This window comes from Ursus maritimus, unplaced genomic scaffold (assembly GCF_017311325.1).
Source record: "Ursus maritimus isolate PB19 unplaced genomic scaffold, ASM1731132v1 scaffold_12, whole genome shotgun sequence".
Lineage (NCBI taxonomy): Eukaryota > Metazoa > Chordata > Mammalia > Carnivora > Ursidae > Ursus > Ursus maritimus.
Window position 1 is genome coordinate 34,271,693 of NW_024423564.1, and position 12,228 is coordinate 34,283,920.

Consider the following 12,228-nt stretch of genomic DNA (forward strand, 5'->3'; position numbering starts at 1 on the left):
ATCCCCACTTTAAAAACTCTGGTGTGCGCAGAGACAAATGTATTATTCTACGTACATGAGATACCTAGAGTAGTCAAATTCACAGGGACAGAAGTAGAATGGTGCTTGCCATGGGCTGAGGGCAGCAGGGAATGGTGAGTTATTGGGGGGTTTTTGTTTTGTTTTGTTTTTAAGATTTTTATTTATTTATTTGACAGAGAGAGAGGCAGCGAGAGAGGGAACACAAGCAGGGGGAGTGGGAGAGGGAGAAGCAGGCTTCCTGCTGAGCAGGGAGCCTGATGCAGGGCTGGATGCCAGAACACTGGGATCATGACCTGAGCCAAAGGCAGACGCTTAACGACTGAACCACCCAGGCACTCCATGGTGAATTATTGTTTTAACGGGTACAGAATTTCAGTTTGAAATGATGAAAACGTTCTGGAGATAGATGACTGTGAGTGTTGCTCAACCACATGGATGTTTCTAGTAGCACTGAATTATACACTTCAAATTTGTTAAGATGGTAACTTACTATTTATATTTTTCCAGAATTAAAAAAAAAATTAGAAGGGTGCCTGGGTGGCTAAGTCATTAAGCATCTGCCTTTGGCTCAGGGGGTGATCCCGGCATTCTGGGATTGAGCCCTGCATCAGGCTCCTCCGCTGGGAGCCTGCTTCTTCCTCTCCCACTCCCCTTGCTTGTGTTCCCTCTCTCGCTGGCTGGCTCTCTCTCCATCAAATAAATAAATAAAATCTTAAAAAAAAATTAGAAGCCCAAGTTATAAAACAAGTATCTGTTGATAAGTGCCTCATTGCTTACCAAATGTAATTCAAATTCCCTAACATGGCAGAAAGGCTCTTTGGTTGGATTGCAACCTAGCACTCAAGGTATAGCATTCCCTCTTGTACAAATGATTCCATTATCTCCAGGCAAATCCCAGGCTTCCGTAATTCCAAAGTATTGTTCAGGCTGTTACTTCTGCTGGGAATTGTACTCTGATCTTTAAGATACCTCCTCAACCTCCAAAGTCCAGCCAGCTAACAGTCGCCTTCCCCAAACCTCCCCTGTCCTGTCCCCATGGCTTCCGGATGGGCGTTGGCATGGATAATGCTGTTAATGTTTCTGCTCCTTAACTAAGCAGTGAGTGCCCTATGGACGGGGGCTGTGCTGTGGATTCGTGTGTGATCCAGGGCCTAGTGCTGTGCCTGGTGGTCAGTATGCTCTTGACAACTGGTGTAATCGACTAATACCCTCATAATACTAAAGTGTGAATGCAGAGTGCATTCCAGTGAGACCAAGCTCTGACGTCTTCCTATGGTGGCATGGCTTGAGGGGAAAACCCTTTATTTCAGGGAACTAGTGTAATGAATGAAAAGAGCATCTCTGTCTCTGTATGACTGTAGATAAAGTTCTGAGCCTCATTTCTTCATCTGCAAAGTGAAGATTAATCCCTACAAGATTATTAGGATTAAATGAAATATAATTTGGAACAAATACCTGGCACAGACCCTGTTATATAGAAAATGTTCAATAAATGTAAGCTCACTTTGGTTATTACAGTAGGTGCCAAAAACTGGCAGCCATTATCATTATCATATCCCGTTGTTATTTATCTTTTGAATCGAGTGAGTTTTGCTACTACATTTTGCTAGCTAACAAAGCTATATACTTTCTTAGTAGATCTCTAATACTTAGTGTGGTTTCTTCTATATGGTGTGGGTATTCAATAAATATTTTCAGGTTGATCAATAAATCATTAGTAAAGAGGGTCATACTGAATTTTATAGATTTTTTTTCACATTCATCAGGAACATTTTAAATGTGAATCTATGAAGCATCAAGATAAAAAAATTCAATGCAAATAAGTATGTTAAAATACAGGAATGGTATAAATATTATAAGCCTTCATAAAGCAAATGTACAGTAGAGGTTGTAATGAAATGGAATAGAAAAGTGGTTTCCAAAGTGGGGGTGGGGGGTGGGAGAAATAGGAAGAGGCTGGTAAAAGGGTACAGACTTTCAGTTGTAAGATTAGTGAGTTCTGAGGATAGAATGTAAAACATGGTGACTACAGTATAACACTACATCGTATAATTGAAATTTGCTAAGAGAATATAACTTAAATGTTATCACACACACACAGGCACAAAGATAAATATGTGAGGTGATGGACGTGTTACTTAATTAGATGGGGGAACCCTTTCACAACGTATACATACATGAAGTCACCATGATGTACACTTTAAACACCTTACAATTTCATATGTCAATTATGTCTCAATAAGGCTGAAATTAAGAATATATATAATGAAGACTCCCTCTGTATATATGTATATATATACACATATACGTGGAGACTCTATATAATGTATATATAAAAGAGCAGATAATTCTAACTCACCTCAGTTCCCACAAAGAATTTTGTGCAGAAGTCCTCTATTGGCTTGAGATGATTGACCAACCCACCTTCCAGATTGTGGTATGGGTTCATCTCTCCTGCCTTCACTGCTTTGCTCTGGGCTAGTATTTTGTCTTTCAGAGGAGTATGAATAGAAGAAGTACATATTTACAGTGAAAGACCTTTTAAAATATGGTTAGTTTATTTTTTCTGTCCCTCGCTATGCACATCTGCCCCATCCCCTCCCCAGTGTGGTAGGCATTAAGTGTAAACATCTTTAGATTTCTAATTTAGCAGAACACTTTTTTTTTTCCAAACCAAAGCATATGCAGGAACCCTTGAATGTAAAATTTCTCAAAACCTGCGTTGCTATGATTAAAGTGTTTCCTGGTGGGAAGGGGGACACCCCTCTACTACTTTCAGGGGCTCTAAAAAGTTCCATGGCACACAGTTTAAAAACCAGTTCTACATTAATTATATCATTTCAGAATTATTTACAGTAAAAATTGGACATGAAATATATCCTCCAGATCACATTACTCTTGATATTCTCAATAAGACTCTAAATAGAAACTCATGTCATTTTTATTCAGTTAGCATCATCTGGAAATTTTTCAGATAATTCAAGATGAGCCATTTAAGTGTCAAAGTGATCTAACTTCTAAAAAAATAGAGCCATCTAAAATGTATTACTTGTTTTTCATAAACATAGCAATGCATAGAACATAATTTAAAGTTTTCTGATTAGCTCAGGTTTATTACTTTAAGAACATCACTGATTGTACTATATAATAGCTTGTAACTATACATGCAAACAGAGCATAGCTAATCTGGGAGCTAAAATTCAAACACCATCTGGAAATTCTTTGTTTTTAAAAGTATCTGATGTCATTTTGTTTTAAAACAAAAGTCTTTTTGTGAGCTAAAATTTATAAGTGTTATTTACTGAAGCTTTGGAAAATAGAGAAAAGCATGAGGAAAATAACAAAAATTATCCATTATCATATTTCTCAGAGATAACTACTATTAAAATATTTCCCTGTAATTACATTTCTGTGAATATATATTTTCTTTTTTTTTCTTTTAATTGGGTCTTTTAGCTTTGTATCCTGCTTTTCTGTTCTCTTAAAAATATTATCTTGGGCATATTCCCAGTTACTTGCTAGTTTTTAAAAAATGTGTTATTAAATTTCTGGGAACTCTATTCAGCACATTTCAATATATCATCATCTAGGTTATATCACCCATGGGAAAACAAACGTAAAAACCAATAAATAAACATATAAACGAAAACTAAAATAGAAAAAAACCTCAGGTCTAAAAAATATACATTCCATTTAAAAAATGTAGCATAATTATGGACAAAGCAAAAAAACAATTATGAGGGGCACCTGGGTGGCTCAGTCAGTTAAGCATCTGCCTTTGGCTCAGATCATGATCCCAGGGTCCTGGGGTCCAGGCCCTCAGGAGGGAACCTGCTTCTCCCTCTGCCTGCCGTTCCCCCTGCTTATGCTCTCTCTCTCTCTGTCAAATAAGTAAATGAAATCTTTAAAAAACCCAAACAATTGTGATTTTGATGGTACAATCAACCGGCACTTCCTTTATTAGAGATCTACAGGCTTTGGGCCTGTAGATCCTTTCCCAATAAGTAAGACATCAGAAACAATATTTAAGTAAGCCAAACATGAATCCAGACTTTTAAATAGCTGTATTGCAAAGTGTCAATCAACATTTCAAGAAATAAATAGGTACATTTAATCACATTGTTTGTTTTTTTTTTAAGATTTTATTTATTCATTTGAGAGAGAGAGAGAGAGACAGAGAGAGCACAAGCCCGGGGGAAAGGCAGAGGGAGAGGGAGAAGCCGACTCCCAGAACCTGGAAATCATGACCTGAGCCTAAGGCAGAGGCTTAACCATCTGAGCCATCCAGGCACCCCCACATTGTTCTTACTAAAAGATATTATTTATGTCAAATTCTTCACTCTCATTTCAATGTCTGTTTTTCTCTTTTTAAATAACATACGTTAATATATTAGTATTAGTAGAGTATATTTAATAGAATAAAACATGCATATAATTTGTAGATAAATACATGCTCATTGGGAATATGTGCTCAAAAATGTTTCCTGAAAGTTTCAAGATGGAAGAGTTTGAAGCCCTCTGGTCTAACAAGGGGAGCCAAGAGCCTGATCCAGGGGTCAGTACAGGTGACACGAAGAGGCAAATGTGAGATGCACTGTAAAGGAAGACCTAGTTATCCTAGTGAGAGACTGGGTGTAGGGCCCTGAAGAGAGAAACAGGGACGACTCAAGTTCTGTTCTGGACACACTGACGTGGAGGGAATAGGTTGGGTTCAAACCCAGGAGACAGCGAGAGGCGAGGTGGAGGATTCTCAACAGAGTAAGAGTGGACCAAGTTATCGAAAGGGGTGAGTAACGCGGAAAGCACACCGCTCATGTTAAAGTCTGAGGTACATTCACGATGAGAAGGCAGCAGGCAAAGAAGTCCGAGGAGAGAAACTGAAGAAGTATCAGGAAAACCCCAAAAGCCAAGCAGAAGCTCTGAGAAAAGGGGCTTAGCTGATAGTATTTACTGTGGTGGAGTTCAAGAGAATGAGGCCAGAGAACAATGTGATCACCTACTGTGTTTGCTCAGACTGGACTGGAATATCCTGCATCTTTATTAAACCCCGCATCAATCTCACGGAATCCATCCACGGATTTCCAGCGGCAGCGCCTGGGAAACTAACAGCAGCCCACATCTACTGAACGCTTACTATCGAGACTGTGCGGCAGGTACTGACGGTGTGCTCCGCGTGCGCCGTTTCACTCGGTCCTCGCAGTAACTCCCGGGGTGGTTCAGCACTAATTCTTCAAGGATGACAGAGAGCTGTTCTTAGAGCTGTCTATGTATTAACTCAGTTTATCTCCACAATACTCCATGAGGTAGTTACCTTCATTATTTACTTCCCTTATCTTCACCTCTCTCTTTTCAAACAGGTTTATTAAAAAGGGAAGGCACAGAGTGGTATAGTAATTTGACCTGGTCAAATAATAAATGGTGGCTTTGGGATTTAAAACCGAACTCCAGAATCCGCATCCTTAACTAACTATGCCACAGTGCTCAGAAGAATATAACGGAGGCTCTGAAGGCAATTCCAAAATAGGAATTCCAAAAATATTTAGAACAAAGTCTTCCTCAACAGAGTAAACAAAAAGAACATCCGAAGTGAGCGCCTAGAAGGGCACGGACTATTCCGGATCTAACACGGCCGGTGAGAGCCACGCGGCCTGCAGCCACTAGGTGGCAACACAGCACCAGACCGTGAGCCGCACGGAGGTCTCAAGAGAGTGTGATGGTGGAAGAGCGAGAACTTGGGATTCCTGGTGGAAGGTCGAAGAACCAATACAGGGTCAATAAACAACATGTGGTCAAGAAGCAGAGGAATGTATTCTAGTCAATAGGTTCAAGTCTGGCCAGAGTAGGCGCATAGCTGGCAGTGTGTCCTAAGGAGATTTAAAATACAATAATGAGATCTCAGGTAAAGTTCTGAGAGCTGGCCATCTACACAAGAGGCAGGTCATGAACACAGTAACTGCCTTTAGTGATAAGAGGTGTGTGTTAGCAAGGTCCATTGAGATTACCAAGTGAAATTTAATTTTCTCCAGAACTTGTGGAATTGCCTGCAACACAGACTTCTGAACACACGTAAAGGGACACAACCAACCACCATCTCAGCTGAGAATCTAAAAAATTATCTGTCCATTCCCTTTATGAACTGATTTATCCAGTACACCTTTCTCTAAGAAATATCCACAAAATGACTTCGTCTGGAAAGAGAACGTTCATTTGATGGGGAGTATTCCTGTTTGATGACATTTGTTTGGGTCATGCTTCAAGATTCATTTTAGATAGGTCCTTCCTTAAGTGGATATAGATACGTATCTATCACACTGGAAGGTAAGCTCCATGGAAGCAGAGAATTATGCTTTCACAGCTATATCCTCAGAGCCTAGCACTCTGCAAGAGTTTAATACGTGTTTTGAAAAACACAGAAGTATAGAGATAATAGTGTAAAAATTGTTCTTTAAAAAATTAAGGGATTATGGGGCCCTGGGTGGCTCAGTCATTAAGCGTCTGCCTTTGGCTCAAGGCGTGATCCCAGCGTTCTGGGATCGAGCCCCACATCAGGCTCCTCCTCTGGGAGCCTGCTTCTTCCTCTCCTGCTCCCCCTGCTTGTGTTCCCTCTCTCACTGGCTGTCTCTCTGTCTGTCAAATAAATAAGTAAAATCTTTTTTAAAAATTAAGGGATTATAATTACTGAATCACAACCAAGTGGGGTTTATCCCAGGAATCCAGGGCTAGTTTAACATTCAGATATTAATCAAAGTAATTCACCATATTAATACGTTTAAAAAGGAAAAAAAGCATATGATCATCTCTAAAAAGGCAGAAAATCTTTTGACAAAATCCAACATTAATTGGTATATAAAAGGAAATTTCTTCAAGCTGAGAAAGGACTCTATGAAAACCCTATAGCTAACATCATACTTAATGGGGAAAGACTAAGTGCTTTCTCCCCAAGATCTGGAATAAAACAAGAATGCTCTCTAACCACTTTCCATCCTGAGGTTTCTAGCCAGTGTAATCAGGTAAGAGAAAAAAATCATACACATCAGAAAAGAAGTAAAACTGTCCTTATTTACAGACGACATTATCATCTATATAGAGAACCCAAATAAATCTACAAATAAGCCACTATAACTAATATGATTTTAGGAAGATTGTAGGATACAAAATCAGTACTCAAAAATCAATTGTATTTTATATACTAGTAATGAACAATCAGAAATTAAAAATTTGAAAGTACCATTTACTAGAGCACCAAAAAAATGTGAAAGACTTAGAGACAAATCTGTCAAAAGAAGTGAAAGACCTGTACACTGAAAACTATAAAACATCACTGAGAAATTAACGATTTAAGTAGATGGGGAGATATACTGTTCTAATGACTCAAAGGACTCTATATTGGAGACACCAAATTCTTGTAATACTGATTTACCAATCCAAGTCAGAGCAGGCTTATGCAAGACAAAAGATCCAAAATGCACATGAGAGCAAGAAACCTAGAATGGTCAAAAACGAGTTTGGAAAAAGAAAACAGTTGAAGGATGAGCATTAATTTCAAGACTAATTATAAAGTTACAGTAATCAAGACAGTGTGGTATTGGTGTAAAGACAGACACAGATCAATAGAACAAAATAGAGAGTTCAGAGATAGACTCTCACATATTTGGACAAGTGATTTTTGACAAAGGTGCAAAAGCAATCCAGTGGAGAAAGGATAATGTTTTCAACTGGAACATCACACACAAATGAACTCTGATCCATAATTTGTGCATAGAAAAAAAATCATCTCAATGAAGATCACAAACTTCGTTATAAAACTATAAAACTCCTAGGAAAAAAAGAACCCAACCGTTGGTTACATTCAAAACCAAAATCATGACCCACAAAAGAACAAACTGATAAACTAGACTTCCTCAAAATTAAAACTTCTGCTTTCAGAAGACAGTGTTAGGAGAATGGCACTTAATATTTTAACAGAGTGTAAGTCACAGAGTGGGATATGATTTGCAAATCATATCTGATAGAGGACTAGTATGCAGAATATGTTAAGAGCTCTGAACACTCAATAAGAAAACAAACAGCACAACTAAAAATGGGTAAAAGATACGGACACTTCATCAAAGAAGATATATATATATGAGTGGCAAAAAAATACATGCAAATATGCTCAACATCTTTAGTCATTAGGTAAATGTAAATGAGATACTGCTATACCCGTTTTAGAATAGTTCAGTTAAAAAGACTAGCCATACTGTCTGTTCATGAGGATGTGGAAAAACTGGAACTCTCCTGCACTGTTTGTTAGAATGTAAGATGGTATAACCACTTTGTAAAACACTCTGGCAGTTTCTTAAAAAGTTAAGCATACACCTGCCATATGATTTAATCATCCCATTCTTAAGTATTTACCCAAGCAAATAAAAGCACACGTCCCTACAAAGGCATGTATACGTATAGGTGCATGTGCATTTATATGTATATGTATATGTAATAGCCCTGTGTTGAAAGCAACAGTACATTTTACTGTATGTCAATTATACCTCAGTAAACTTTTTGAAAGTGAATAAGGAAAAAAACCACACTTTTAAAAGCTACAGTGATACCCTTACTATCAACTGGATAAAGACAATAAGATCCTCATGATCTTTTTTTCATTAATTTAAAAAGTAAGAGTGGAGCATTTAATGAGTTACTCTTTTTTTTTTTTTTAAGACTTCATTTATTTATTAGCTAGGGAGAGAGAGACTGCACGAGCATGGGGAGGGCAGAGGGGGAGGAGGGGGGAGAAACAGGTTCCCCAATGAGCAGGGAGCCCAACATGGGGCTCAGTCCCAGGACTCTGAGTCAAAGGCAGACGCTCAACCAACCGAACCACCCAGGCACGCCTAAGGAGTTACCCTTTACAAATTACATTAACCTCTCTCAGTCTTAGTTTCCTTAATCATAAAATGGTAATGAAAATTCCCAGTTTGGAGGATTGTCACAATCATTAACATCTGTTTTACACACCATTGCACCCCCGGGCCTAGCATAAAATAAGCACTTTATAAATACCTGGTAAATGAATGAAAGCATGTGCAGTATTAGGAAGCACAGTACTTAACTCATGGCTGGAATTCAATACATTGCAGCTGACAGTCGAATACAAAGAAGTGGAGGAGAGAACTCACCTTCCATTCCTTCTGGAATGAAGCAGACCCAAATACATAAAAAACATGCAATGTTTTAATATTGCTTAGAAAGGTCTATAAACATTTAGTGATTCTTTTTCTCTCTCTTTTTTTTTTTTTTTTTTTTTAGCATGAGGTCTTGGGTTGTATCTATGAAACACACAGCTTCAAAGTGAGTTTTGCCCAAGCAGGGTATTAGATATATATTATGTTTTTTCTGAGATATTCTATCATTTAACTAAACATTCAGCAATTTATAAATGGAAATCCATTTGACAAGGCAAACATTTGGAAAGTACTTCAGTTTCTAGTGATTCTTCTACATTTTCATTATGCATTTCTCCCGGGGCGGGATATTCATGTACACCTTTATTTTAATAGTTTTGACATTTATATGTGTACCCTTCAATTACTTCAACAAAGATGTAGGGTTTGAGTTGAGATAGATTTAAAAGGCAATTGTTATTTCTCTACTCTGTTTTTTTTTTTAAGATTTTATTTATTTATTTATTTGACAGAGAGAGACAGCCAGTGAGAGAGGGAACACAAGCAGGGGGAGTGGGAGAGGAAGAAGCAGGCTCACAGCGGAGGAGCCTGATGTGGGGCTCGATCCCATAACGCTGGGATCACGCCCTGAGCCGAAGGCAGACGCTTAAGGACTGCGCCACCCAGGCACCCCTCTACTCTGCTTTATCATGGTGCTGTGCAAATATTAACTTTTCTATTATATTCTGACCGGGAATGGTAATTTGTTTCTTATACTTCATAACTTACTTTGCTAGACTTGAGATATGTTCCATTCTATAGAATTATTCTTTGAGCACATACATATGTATTAAGACAGCTTTATAAAATTTTTAATGTAATGAGTTCTCAAAACTATATTCGAAAAATGTTTATGAAACTAAACTAAGCTGAATTCTGTCGTCAAATCTTTGTGTGTGTATAGGCAGTTTTAATGTATTGGCTATAGTTTTTTTGTTTTTGGTTTTTGAGAGAGAGAGATGGAGTGAGGGAGAGGGGGAGAGGGAGAGACAGAATCTTGAGCAGATTCCACATCCAGCGTGGAGCCTGAGGCAGGGCTCCATCTCACAACCCTGAGATCATGACCTGAGCCCAATCAAGAGATGGAAGCTTAACTGACTGAGCTACCCAGCTGTCCCTATAGTTATTATAGCCATTATAAAGTTCCAGAATGGAGGGTTTGGTTTTCTGTGTTCTTTTTACAAAATGTAACTCACCCTGGACGTAAGGAATCACTAATACTCAAACGATGACATGCCATTTTAATAAGCAAGGACAGTTACCTTGTGCTTTGTAAAGGAGATTGTCTTCACTCAGGCTGATCTTGGTTGGGCAGTGGTCTAAACTTGTTTCACCTTTAGACAGCCTTATCTTTTGGGAGAACATATAAGAAAGATTATTTCCATATATCCTTCGGATGACTTATTCTTGCTTTTTCCTTCTGCTCCCAGATGACTGTTTCCCACCTCCCTCCCCTTGTCCCTTTTCCGTTCTCTCTCAGATTCCTAGTTGTGTTTCCCTACAGACAGTGCCTAAAGCACAGTTTCTATTTTTTTTAAAGATTTTATTTATTTATTTGACAGAGAGAGAGACAGCCAGCGAGAGAGGGAACACAAGCAGGGGGAGTGGGAGAGGAAGAAGCAGGCTCATAACAGAGGAGCCTGATGTGGGGCTCGATCCCAGAACGCCGGGATCACGCCCTGAGCCGAAGGCAGACGCTTAACTGCTGTGCCACCCAGGCACCCCTAAAGCACAGTTTCTAAAACCCTGCGACTGAAGGGAGCTTGTCCAGGGGCTCATTTCCAGATCCCAGTCTCATGTGTTTAATTTCTTTTTTTTTTTTAAGATTTTTAAAATATTTATTATGAGCATTCAACACACACAAAAAACATAGTAATATAAAAAATCTGGAAATACACCACTAAGCTTAAGAAATGGAACATCAATAGCCTTAAAAAGGGGGGGATCTAAAAGCAAAAATTAAAAATACATGCTTAATACAAATACAGCTATGATGGAATTTCCTTATGGATACTTTTTTTCATTTTTTAATAGACTTTATTTTTCAGAGCAGTTTTAGGTTCATAGCAGAGGGGAGCAGAAAGTACAGAGTTCATATAACCGCCCCCCCCCCCCACACTCACACACAACCTCCCCCACAGTCAACATCCCCCCAGCATGGTCCATTTGTTTTAATCAGTGAACTTACAACAAAGCATCATTATCATCCAGAGTCCATAGTTTAAGTTAGAGTTCACTCTTGGTGTTAGGGTTCACTCTTGGTGTGGTACATTCCAGATGTGTGGTGTTTTTTTTTTTTTTTACAACTTACTAATTATTATTACTTGATCAAAAACCTAGAATCATCTTTGTTTTCCATTTTTATTTCTATTTTTTAATAATATTTTTTATTATATTATGTTAGTCACCGTACAGTACATCCCTAGTTTTTGATAATTTCTGAAAATATTGTGTATTCTATTTCATAATACATACTTTTTGGTTTTAATATAAAATAATGGTTTATTTTTCTGGTTTCTACATCTTTCACTTAAATGAAGCTCCAGAAAGTTGTGCAGGGTCTTTTCATCTGCCAGGCACTGCTGAGTCCCCTTGGGGACACACGTGCCCCTGAGTTCCAGAAGTGGCCCTGGATCTGCATCAAAATGGGAAGCTGTCACACTTTATATTTTTCCCTCACAGCTTCTGTCCCACATTTCTCCATCAGGATATTTTTCCACATGCTGACAATTATTCCCAGGTAAGTTTCTGTTTGTTCATTTCTTTTTAAACAATTTACAGCTCTGTAAATCCTACTCCAGAAAATTCCTAATCTTCTCTTTCTAATTTCTAATCCCAGCTCCTTCCAGAATATTCTCACCCCTCTGTGTTCTCTCTTCCATTTGAAGCAAATGCATAATAATGTAATTCTAGTGATACTTGTAAAATAAGGGAATAAATATTAAGTTTGGAATTGGAACTAGACTTTCTAAAGAAAAGAGAGTCATCAATGTCAGAAGCCCAT

The 12,228-nt window shown here is 38.3% G+C and overlaps 1 protein-coding gene across 3 annotated transcripts in view; it reads right to left on the bottom strand.

The window, feature by feature from the left end:
• The window catches only part of DNAI3 (dynein axonemal intermediate chain 3), a 63,174-nt gene that overhangs the window by 14,620 nt on the left and 36,326 nt on the right, over positions 1–12,228 (bottom strand). For 2 of the 3 annotated variants that reach the window (XM_008690652.2, XM_040627086.1), the window contains exons 16-18: positions 10,487–10,574; positions 9,180–9,191; positions 2,381–2,511 (exon numbers count right to left, since the gene is read on the bottom strand). In XM_008690652.2, coding sequence (XP_008688874.1) covers positions 2,381–2,511; positions 9,180–9,191; positions 10,487–10,574 — 231 coding nt within the window. The remainder of the gene's footprint in view (positions 1–2,380; positions 2,512–9,179; positions 9,192–10,486; positions 10,575–12,228) is intronic. The other variant, XM_008690655.2, reaches the window with a different exon arrangement.